The sequence below is a fragment of the Oratosquilla oratoria genome, chromosome 7 (assembly GCF_046742065.1).
Source record: "Oratosquilla oratoria isolate Oo_2021 chromosome 7, ASM4674206v1, whole genome shotgun sequence".
NCBI lineage: Eukaryota > Metazoa > Arthropoda > Malacostraca > Stomatopoda > Squillidae > Oratosquilla > Oratosquilla oratoria.
This window is the reverse complement of record NC_134783.1, coordinates 84,366,508-84,378,681: the sequence shown is the minus strand read 5'-3', so window position 1 is coordinate 84,378,681 and position 12,174 is coordinate 84,366,508. Positions and strand designations below refer to the sequence as shown.

Below are 12,174 nucleotides of genomic sequence, written 5' to 3'. Positions count from 1 at the left end.
TATGTAAAAAAAACCTGAAAAAGTAAACTTAATTGAAAAATGTTCAGAAGAATAGCTTTCCACACAGAAATGTAGACATGTGGAATAAATTGGATAAAACTATAATCCAAGCCAGCACTATAAAAAAATTCAGGTCAAAGTTTGATGAGTGGAGGAAAATAGATGGGGTCCATTGAGCATAGCTCCAACTCCTTATGCTACAGCGAGACAAAAAATTAGGTAAATACATGATGTATATTTAAGCATGCATTTTGTGTGTTCCAGACCTATACCAATTCCCCCAAGCATAACCAGTCAGTTACTGACATTATTTTGACTTGAATGCCCCTACACCCTGTATGCTCTTGCCTGAAGCATGCACCTTTTTCATAATGCCAAATATAATAAGTAACAAGATATTACTTCATAGTCAGTGTATATAGTATCTAATTAGTCTACATTTGTTGAAAATGTCCTGTGTGTCTACATGATATAATTCAGCCCTCACTTGTTTTATGACTTTGGACCCTGAGACAAAAAGAAAAGACTATACTCAGAAACTTCCAGTCATTGTAATACTCCCAAACCTTACCCTTATTTACAAATTGTGATATGGCTTGTGCCAGAAAATTGTGTTCAGCAAAGGTCACGACCTTACACTGAAGGTTTAAAGGATATTGTAGTTGACCTTTCTCCTATGATTCCAGTCTTTACAGATTATGTTCTGACATATTTTGTTCTGCCGAGTATAGGACCCAGTGCTGAAGTGCCATTCTCAAATCCTTTGTAATGATGACAACTTATGCAGGTTTTGTTTTGTCTAACATTAGACAATTCTGTTTCACCAAGGCAAAATCACTGCATGGGTTAAGATGGACACACCTGTGTTAGACAATGTTCTTATTGTTTTTCCATCCTTTTCCAGGATAAGATTCAGCTCCTGCGGCTCTACAACCCTTGGGGCAATGAGGCTGAATGGAAGGGGGCATGGAGTGACAAATCACCTGAATGGAATTCCCTTTCAGCTGAGGAGAAGGCCCGCCTTGGCATTACTTTTGATGATGATGGCGAGTTTTGGATGACCTATCAGGTGAGTCACTTGCCTGGTGATGATGTGGACACTACACCTAACCAGGATCATATTCATCAGCCATTGAATACCACAAAAATAATAATGTTATCAGTTAGAAGGAGAATGTGTGGGAGGGAAGGTGCTGGAGTACTGACCTCCATGTATGAAGGAGGGAAGGTGTTAAGATAGATCAAAAGGAAGTGGAAGGGTGATAGAAAGTGAGTTTCTGGGCCTATTGTGGTGAGACTGGGTACCACCCCCTTGAGGCCACACTTCTGGATGGAGGTGGGGAATGTTGTATGGAATCTGTGCAGTAGTTTCAAGGTTGATCTTCCTATTCATGATGATGCTTCTTGATCTTACCTTTTCTGTTGCAGTGATATTGATACCAGGAAGAAATATAAAGAAACCACTAAATTATAGACCAACCTTTTCCCATACTTTCAGGATTTGATTTCCAACTTCACAACAATAGAGATTTGTGACATGAGCCCTGAAGCCTTTGAAGTGGATGAGAATGATGAGGACCTTCTTCAGAACCTTTCTCAGGAGAAGGATATGCGTTGGAAGATGGTTATGTTTGAGGGAGCTTGGGTCAATGGGGTCTCTGCAGGAGGATGCAGGAACTTCCTCAGTAAGTTTATTTATTTTAGATTTCATATGGAGACTAATCCTCTCCTAAAGATACAAATCCATGTTTACTGCTTCATTCTGCTACCTTCCTTCAAATTCTCCTGTGTTACCCCAGTAACACCTCTTCTGTTTCTCTTAGTGCCATATGGCTTTTGATACCTGGCAAAAATTGATTAAAGAATAGAAATTATGCCAACATGAAGAAAAGATTAGGAAATGATAGAAAATTGTAATTTTGTAATTCCTTGAAATCTTAGAAACAAACTCCTCTGAGACATTAGTACAATATAGTACCGGTCATCATCACCATGGTTTCCATCATTGACTGTAAGTCTCCTCACTTCCTGTACTATCATCATCACTCCCAATGTCATTAGTCTTACCTCCATGGTTCTTTACAAGTATTTTACCTTCATTAGCATTATAATCACATACATACATACATGCAGCAATGGCTTTTTCCCCTTACATGGGAAGTAGCCAAAAAACAAAGGCATAAAATCCACTCTCACCCATTCCATCCCTACATACTCCACTCCCATTCACCCCCCCTCCCTGGTCCTGGAGCTGCAACGTCTACGTCGTGGGACCACCCCCCAACCCCAAGAGTTGGGGGCCAAACAGCAGCAACTACCCCTGGCCATCAGCTCTACGCAGATGGCACCGATCCCCAAGGAGGAGCTACGCCTACCTGGGGGAGTACCACAATCCTTTTTTTTTCCAACACACAATGTTACGTTTTTTCTGCACTGAGGGGTCATTTTCCGGCGATCACCCCTCTTCTTCTACTTTTAGCCGGAGATGTAGAGAGCAATCCTGGGCCCACCACAAAATACACATGCCCAACATGCTCTAAACCCATTACTTCGAGCAGACAGACAAAGGGCTCAGTTCAGTGCAATATGTGCAAAAACTGGGCCCACCTCACTTGTACAACACTTGCTGACACAAACCAATACACAAACACTTGGACATGTTCTACCTGCCCTCCAGTAACCCCAATCCCACCTCCCCAACCACAGCCAACACCCTTACCCACTCCCAATTTCCCTTTGCCCTTACCCCCGATTAGTACTCCCCTTCCTTTGTCCCCGATCTCTCCTTTCCCCCCCTCTGACCCAGATCCTACACCTTCCCCACTACCACCCCAACCTCAACCCCAAACGGCAACATACAACACATACAAAACACACAACATCAACATATTACAACACAACATTGACGGTATTAACACTAAAAAACATGAACTTGAACACTTTCTTAAACACAACATACACATTGCAATTCTACAAGAAACAAAATTAAGACACTCACACAAAACACCATCATTTCATAATTACACCACCATCAGACAAGACCGGACTGACGGCAATGGCGGTGGACTCATCACCCTGATCCACCATTCCATCTGTTTTGTGGACACAAGTGCCACAACCAAAATTCTCCTCCCTACCACAGATAACACAACAGAAACCCAATCCATTCGTATCCGCACAGGCAACAATTCAACACTAACAATAGTTAACATGTACATTCCCCCCCAATCATCCCCCACAGTTCCAAACACCTTCAGACCTCAACTCAGCCAACTAACCTCAATCCCCAACCTGATCATGGGTGGTGACTTCAACGCCAAGTCGTCTGCCTGGTTTGTCGACAACCCTGACACAGACAGAGGGCTTGATATACAGACTCAATTCGACTCATTGACTATCATGAACAACACGCATAATCATACACATATCCCATACCAAGCCCTCTACACTCCCTCCTCTCCTGATATCACCTTTTGCTCCCCCTGCCTAACCCCAACAACATCATGGAGAGTGGTCGGAGCCCTTGGTTCTGACCACCTTCCAATCATCATCACCACCAAAACAAGATGCACCCCAGCTGGCCACAGACACACTTACACCAATTACAAGAGAGCTAACTGGGAAGCCTTTAATGAAGAGACAGAACAACATTTTGAAACACTTAACAGTACACCAATCACAAACATAAACAATGCTGTGCACGCTTTTAATACAATCATACAAAACGCAGACAAGAGATACATCCCTAGAGGCAACAGAAAATCACACAACCCCAACTTCACACCAGAAATCCAAGGCCTCATCAGACAACGTGACACACTTAAACACGATACCCCCACACCTATCCCTCAAAACATAGCAGACCAAATACAAACACTAAACACTGTGATTGCCAATAAAATACATGAACAAAAAACACAAAATTGGCAAAACTTTATCAATACACTTGATCACAAAACAAACACCAGCAAATTGTACAAAACACTCAACAGCATCACACTATCCAACACTAACACTACACGCTCTCACGCAGCAATAATCACAACAACAGATAATCTACCCTCAAACAGACAACAAGCAAACGCACTCATACGTCATTTTGCACAGACGAGCCATCTTACATCTCACCCTGACGACCGACGCACCATTCGACGTAAGAAAGACTTTCCCACAGACTCAGACTATACCCCCTTCATAGACAGTCAGACAAAACTCATAATGCATAGTCTCAAGCACTCATCTGCCTGTGGCCCTGATAACATAAGCAACATCCACCTAAAACACATTGGACCACAAGGTATACACGCACTCACAAACATTGCAAACTACAGCTATTCACACAACACTATACCCGACATCTGGAAGCATGGTAAAATAATCACCATTCCAAAACCGAACAAAGACCCAACAATCCCAACATCGCACCGCCCAATCACACTTCTCTGCACCCCCTCTAAAGTCATTGAACGCCTAATACTTAAACTTGTCACACCATATATTCCCCTTGCTGACTCACAACACGGTTTTAGGCCACTACACTCCACAAACACTCTTCTGACAAACCTCACACAAAGAATTTTAGATGGCATCAATTCAGATAGGCCCCACCACAGAACACTTCTTATTACATTGGACATTAGTAAAGCTTTTGATGCTATCCCCCGCCACAACCTAACAAATAAAATATATAACACAGACATGCACAATAACACCAAAAGATGGCTGGCCAATTATCTGGCAGGCAGGAATGCTCATGTGTCATATAATGGCCAATCATCGCACATCAGAAACATTAAGAACGGAGTACCACAGGGCTCAGTTCTATCCCCCACATTATTTAATCTATACATGCATGACTTACCCACGCCAGACACCTCAGAAATACAAATCTCTTCCTACGCAGACGACATAACAATCACATGCACACATCGTAACACAGACAAAGCTGCAGAAATAATCCAGCCTTACCTTGACACACTCAACACATGGTTCATCACAAACAGACTCAAAATAGCTCCAACCAAATCTACAGCAACACTTCTCACCAACTGGACAAAAGAACACAAATACATACCTCATCTCTACATCAACAACACTCTAATACCACACACAAACACACCGAAAATTCTTGGTGTAACATACGATACATCCATGTCTTTCAAACAACACCTCACAAACATAAAAAACAAATGCACACCTAGACTTAACGCACTTAAGTCAATCACTGGAACAACATTTGGACAAAACAAAGAAACTAATATAACAATATACAAACAATGCATACGCTCAGTGATGAATTATGCGAGTCCTGCATGGGCTCCTAATCTCAGTGAGACACACCACAACACCCTTCAAATCATACAAAACAAAGCCCTAAAAACAATTACAGGCTGCACAAATACATCACCTACAGACCATTTACACCATGAAACAAAAGTCCTCAAAGTCAAGGACCACCTCGACATGAGAGGCACACAAACACTTGCTGCAGCCACCACAAACACATCACACCCGCTACACTACATAGCAGAACACCCACACACACCAAGAAACATTAAAACTACACCCAAAGACCTTTATTACACACAGATACTCTCTTCTCTTCCTCCACAACCACCAAATACCAGCCTCCGGAAACATATTCATAATCATATCACTCACCGCTCCATTAACACACTGAAAGACAACACACTGCTGCATGCCAGACCCCCTGATATCCACCCTTCTGAATCCTCTCTCCCACGTAAGGACAGAGTCCACTTGGCCAGACTGCGATGCGGTCACCACCCAGCACTTCTAAGCTACCAGAAGAGGCTGGACGACCGTGTTGTGAACAGCTGCCCAGGATGTAACACTTCACCCCATACCATACAACACATAATGGAAGACTGCATTATACACAATCATGCACGCAAACAACACAACATACACTCTATAAAGGATTTGTGGGAAAACCCAGTTTCGGCTGTGGCCTTCCTTGGGGAGACGGGACTGCTCGGACAGACAGTCTAGGGAACGACAACAACAACAACAACAACCCCTCTTATCTTGGCTCCTCATGGATGATGGATCATCCCAGCATCTCACTCACTGCCCTGGGTCAGAAGTACTGTAGCAAGACACAGAACATCCACAGCAAGGCCACTTCATTTAATCAGCAACCCCCCCTTTCCATCTTCTTTAGCAGAAAAAGAGAAGATGGGGAGAAATCCCTTTGGAGTGCGACAAAAATATCATTCAAACATACTCCCTCCCCCCATCGCACCCCACTCCCTGCCATGCATCTCAACATCATCCATACACAACCATTCTTCACTCACCCCTATCTTCTGTCTTCTCCCTTCCTTCCTTAACAGACATTCCCCTCTTTCCCAGTGCCCCTTTTACCCCATCCATCCATCTCATCCTTGGTTGCCCCCTCATGTTCACTCCCTCCACCTCTGCCTTCCACACCTCTTTAACTAATCTTTCTTCACTCATTCTTTCCATGTGTCCAAACCATCCCAATACTCTATCATCATCCCTATCTCTCAACTCCCTTTCCACCCCTGCTCTCCTTCTCACCTTCTTGTTTCTCACTTTAAGCTCACTCTATACTCACAATAAAGTAAATTTGTATTGTTTAGTCAAACTCTTTCTCTCTCCCTTGCTATTATGTCTTTCTCTACCCACAATCTTTTTCTCCCATCAATCTCTCCCTCATATCTCTGTCTCTGTCTCTCTACCCCTCTCTCTCTCTCTCTGTCTCTCTACCCCTCTCTGTCTCTGTCTCTCTTCCCCTCTCTGTCTTTCTCTCTACCCCTCTATCTCTCTCTCTCTCTCTCTCTCTCTCTCTCTCTCTCTCTCTCTCTCTCTCTCTCTCTATATATATATATATATATATATATATATATATATATATATATATATATATATATATATATATATATATATATATATATACAGTCACCGCAAAAAAGACTCGGACCTACCCGGTAAAATGGTATGGAACCGAGGTACATATGTTATTTGCGATGAGTAGGCTAATCAGTCGGTTACTGTCGCTGGCGACATCTGTCATCTTTCTCAGCGAGTCTGTGGACCACATGGTGGACTGCTTGGCCACTCAGTGTTGTTTGAGAGGCTGAGGGGGGGATGCTGTAGAGGTTTACTCCTGACCATTGTGTCCAGGATTTTGGAGCTACAGCTTTTCTGGCCTATGATTTGCCTCCAATGCTTTAAACATGGTTCACAAATATTTATCCCAAGAGGAGAAAGCTAGGATTTTGGCCTGGAGACAGGAAAATGTGCCAATCAAAGAGATCGTCAGGCGTTCTGGCCAGGCCAAGTCTACGGTGATGGTGTTGCTGGCGGTAGCTCGCGGCCTCCCACCCGATGATTGTCCTGAGCACAAACCCATCCCTGGACGCCCTCGAAAGACTTCAAAGGCAACTGACAACCTTCTAAAAAGGGAGGTAAGGAAAAATCCAAGGGTTACTGCTGCACAACTAAAGGAAAGTCACCCAAAACTTCTAGAAAATGTCTCAGTAAGGACAATAATGCACCGCCTGCAGAAGGACCTGAAGTAAGGACAATAATGCACCGCCTGCAGAAGGACCTGAAGCTCCCTAGCTGTACTGCTGCCCACAAGCCTTTACTCACCGACTGCATGCGGAAGGCTAGGCTGGCATTTGCAAAGCAGTATGCTAAGTGGACGAAAGAAGAGTGGTCTAAGGTCATGTGGTCTGATGAAAGCACATTTCAACTCATCCCAAGCCAGCACGTGAGGGTCAGATGCCCGTCAACAGCAAGCTGGTATGATGTGGCCTACACATCCCCTACTGTGAAACACTGTGAATCTGTCATGGTTTGGGTATGTTTTAGTGGTGCATTTGGTCGAGGAGGGCTGTATTTCCTGCCAAAGAATATGATGATGAATAGTGACCGGTATATTAGTGTGTTAAATGACCATCTCCTTCAGTGTTACAATATTCATGCCAGCAACATTTTCATGCATGACAGTGCTCCGTGTCACAAAGCAAGGAAGGTGACCAACTGGCTCTCTGAAAAGAATATTCAGGTCTTGCAGTGGCCAGGAAATAGTCCTGATCTCAATCCGATTGAGAACTGTTGGCATGTAATGAAAAACAAACTTGCAGAAAACAAACAGTCATCCTTGCCTAAGCTCATTGATGCAATTAAGAAAGTGTGGTGCACTGAAATGGGAGAGGATTACTTCCGCAAATTGAGTGACAGCATGCCAAAACGACTACAAGACGTCATCAAGAACAAGGGGAACATGACTAAATATTAAAAGAAAGTGTTTATATACATTATATGCCCATTTTTATTGTTATCTTTGCATGTGACTGCCAATTTTGTTTATAGTCCGGGTAGGTCCGAATATTTTTTGTGGTGACTGTATATATATATACAGACGCTCCTCTACTTACGTTCATTCATTTTACGTTTTTTCGATTTTACGTTTGAACTGACTGGAAAAAAAAATTGAATAAAAAAAATTGAGTGAATTTTTTAGTTTAGCGCACTCTCTGTAGTTCAAACGATACTTGCGCATGATGCTGCGTCCATTGTTTACATTGCACAAACGACAAACTGAACATGCTTTGCCTCCTCCTCCTCCTCCCCCTCCTCCTCCACCATCTCAATTTATGTTGCTTGAATTTAATTTATTTGAAATTAATGTTATTATTTTACAATGTTATGTGTATAATTAATGATTTAGGGGTGTTTTATAAGATACGGTAATAGAATTTACGGATGTATAGTACAGTAACAACTTATTTTCATTTTCAACTTACGTTCGGCCGTTCGGAACGTAACTAAAACGTAAGTTGAGGAACGTCTGTGTATATATATATATATATATATATATATATATATACACTCATACCTCGATTTAACGGACCTCACTTTAACGGATTTCGGATGCAACGGACAAAATCTGTAGCTTCCGGATCGTCCGGAGCGACCGGACGCGGTCCGATGTTTCCGCAGTTGACCGCCAGATGACCTATGGTCGCTTTGTTTACAACTGTGCCGGAACACGTGGAGCTGTTTGGTCCGTGTTTTTCGACCTTTTTGGCCCTGTTTTGTGTGTTGTTTGTGAAATAATTCAACAGTTTTTTTAACCATGGCACCTGTACATCCTGTAGAAAAGAGGAAAAGAGTCAATTTAACAGTATCACAGAAGCTTGAGTTGATTAAAAAGTTGGAAAGTGGAGTGTCGGTGAAGCAGGTGTGTGATGAATATCCACTTCACTCCGGGCCAAAATCTCGCGGGCAGCATTAGCTGCCAGACGTATGATGTTGCGTCATAATACTCGCATCATAAAAAATAGTCACCGCTTATATCGATCGTTCTCTCTTTCACCCGTGAATTTTGATAACCATAGAAAATGTGATGAAGACAGTTTAGAGAGTATGTCATTACGCAGGGGCAACTACAATAAATATAATCAAGATGCCGATATGGCAGCCTCGTGTATCCACTTGCTCCTCATGCCGCCTACGTAGGCGGCACCGTATGGAAGAGGATATGGAGTAAAGAAACAAACTGTGTCTGATATTCGTAAACAAAAGGAACAACTTACCCAATATTCGCTGAAGTATTCGGTTGATGAAAATTTTGGACTTGGTACTCTTGGGGTGAAAATTTTGGGCCAGATCCCAGGTATTTACACAAACAGATTGGATAGTGTGCTTAAGTAAAAGTACCGTACTGTATTCATTCCTCATTTTTTCGTAACATAATGGTTGAAATACAGTAGTATCTGAAACTTCGGACAATCGGGTTTATCGGACCGGTGTTCCCCCCTTTTAGTCCGTTATATCGAGGCATGAGTGTGTGTATATATATATATATATATATATATATATATATGCGTAAGTAACCACTAGGAAAAGTAAACTAACGAAGCAGAGCACTTTCGTATAATTACATCTTCAGTGCAGATACAAAGAAGGAATTATAATAATCCTTCTTTGTATCTGCACTGAAGATGTAATTACGAAATCGCTCTGCTTCGTTAGTTTACTTTTCCTAGTGGTTACTTACGCATTTGAGAACACACGCTCCTAGTGTTTTTATTGCATATATATATATATATATATATATATATATATATATATATGTATGTATATATATATGTATATATATGTATGTATATATATCTTTCTCTCTCTTCCCTTTATCTTTTTCTTCTCTCTCACTTGTTAGTCTTTCTCTCCCCATAATCTCTTTCTCCTACCAATCTCTGTCTCTGTCTCTCTCTGTCCTCTCCCTCTCTCTGTCTGTCTGTCTCTCTCTGTCCTCTCCCTCTATCAGTCTTCTCTATCTGTCCTCTCTCTCTCTCTCTCTCTCTGTCCTCTCTTTCTCTCTTTCTGTCTCTGTCCACTCTATAGGTCCTCTCTCCTCTGTCTCTCTCTCTCTCTATGTCACATGGTAGATAATACAGCTCTTTAATTGCTCCTCATTTTTTTCTTGCATCTGCTTTTATTCCCTATTTACAAAATTGTAATTCTTAAGTTATCCTAGTTCTATCTTTTTTTTTTTTTCTCTGGCTCTTTCTTTGCCTTTCTATACTCAACCTCCTCCTTGTATACCTCGAGGCATGAGTGTGTGTATATATATATATATATATATATATATATATACACATATACATATATATATATATACATATATATATATGCGTAAGTAACCACTAGGAAAAGTAAACTAACGAAGCAGAGCGCTTTCGTATAATTACATCTTCAGTGCAGATACAAAGAAGGAATTATAATAATCCTTCTTTGTATCTGCACTGAAGATGTAATTACGAAAGCGCTCTGCTTCGTTAGTTTACTTTTCCTAGTGGTTACTTACGCATTTGTGAACACACGCTCCTAGTGTTTTTATTGCATATATATATATATATATATATATATATATAAAAATATATATATATATTTATATATATATATATATATATATATATATCTTTCTCTCTCTCTTCCCTTTATCTTTTTCTTCTCTCTCATTTGTTAGTCTTTCTCTCCCCATAATCTCTTTCTCCTACCAATCTCTGTCTCTGTCTCTCTCTGTCCTCTCCCTCTCTCTGTCTGTCTGTCTCTCTCTGTCCTCTCCCTCTATCAGTCTTCTCTATCTGTCCTCTCTCTCTCTCTCTCTCTGTCCTCTCTTTCTCTCTTTCTGTCTCTGTCCACTCTATAGGTCCTCTCTCTCTCCTCTGTCTCTCTCTCTCTCTATGTCACATGGTAGATAATACAGCTCTTTAATTGCTCCTCATTTTTTTCTTGCATCTGCTTTTATTCCCTATTTACAAAATTGTAATTCTTAAGTTATCCTAGTTCTATTTTTTTTTTTTTCTCTGGCTCTTTCTTTGCCTTTCTATACTCATCCTCCTCCTTGTATACCTTCTTTGCCTTTCTATACTCATCCTCCTCCTTGTATTCCTTCTTTGCCTTCTCTTTCACTTCCTTCTCCTCTTCCCCATCTTTTTCCTTTCCAGTTTCTCCTTCTGTCATTTCTGTCATTGATAATATTGCTACTGTCACCACAACCACCACTACCACCTTACCATCCCCATTATCATCATTATCACAGCCATTGTAATTGTTATGATGATTATGCTCATAATCATCATATTTGTTATCCTCGTTTACTAAGAGTGACGAAATATTTTTTTTCACGCATGAGAGAACTCTCTCCTGAAGGTAAGAGGAATTCTTTGCTTCTTTATGGGGCCCTTCCCTTCATTGCCCAAAGGTCCATAGTCCTGCATCAGTCAAATCCATACTAATAAATGATAACTTTCATCTGAAAATTGGATACACTATGCACACCCAATAAAGTAATTTGTAAATTTCAAGAATATTCACTGGATATATTCAGTTGTTAAATATAGGTAATAGCACAATGAATAACCAAAATGCTATTCTTTGGTATTTAATGTTGTCATTATTATCATTATTATTATTATAATTATTATTATTATTAATATTATTATTATTGTTGTTATTATCATTATTATTATTATTATTGTTATTATTATTGTTATTATTATTAACATTATTGCTTTTGTTATTAGCATTATTATTGTTGTTGTTATTATCATTATTGTTGTTATTATCATTATTATTATTATTATTAACATCATCATCATCATCATCATC

At 40.7% G+C, this 12,174-nt stretch overlaps 1 protein-coding gene across 20 annotated transcripts in view; it reads left to right on the top strand.

Moving 5' to 3' along the window:
• LOC143027245 (calpain-A-like) overlaps positions 1-12,174 on the top strand; it is a 111,160-nt gene that overhangs the window by 86,532 nt on the left and 12,454 nt on the right. For all 20 annotated transcript variants that reach the window (XM_076188513.1, XM_076188518.1, XM_076188519.1 and 17 more), the window contains 2 exons: positions 905-1,069; positions 1,499-1,685. In XM_076188513.1, coding sequence (XP_076044628.1) covers positions 905-1,069; positions 1,499-1,685 — 352 coding nt within the window. The remainder of the gene's footprint in view (positions 1-904; positions 1,070-1,498; positions 1,686-12,174) is intronic.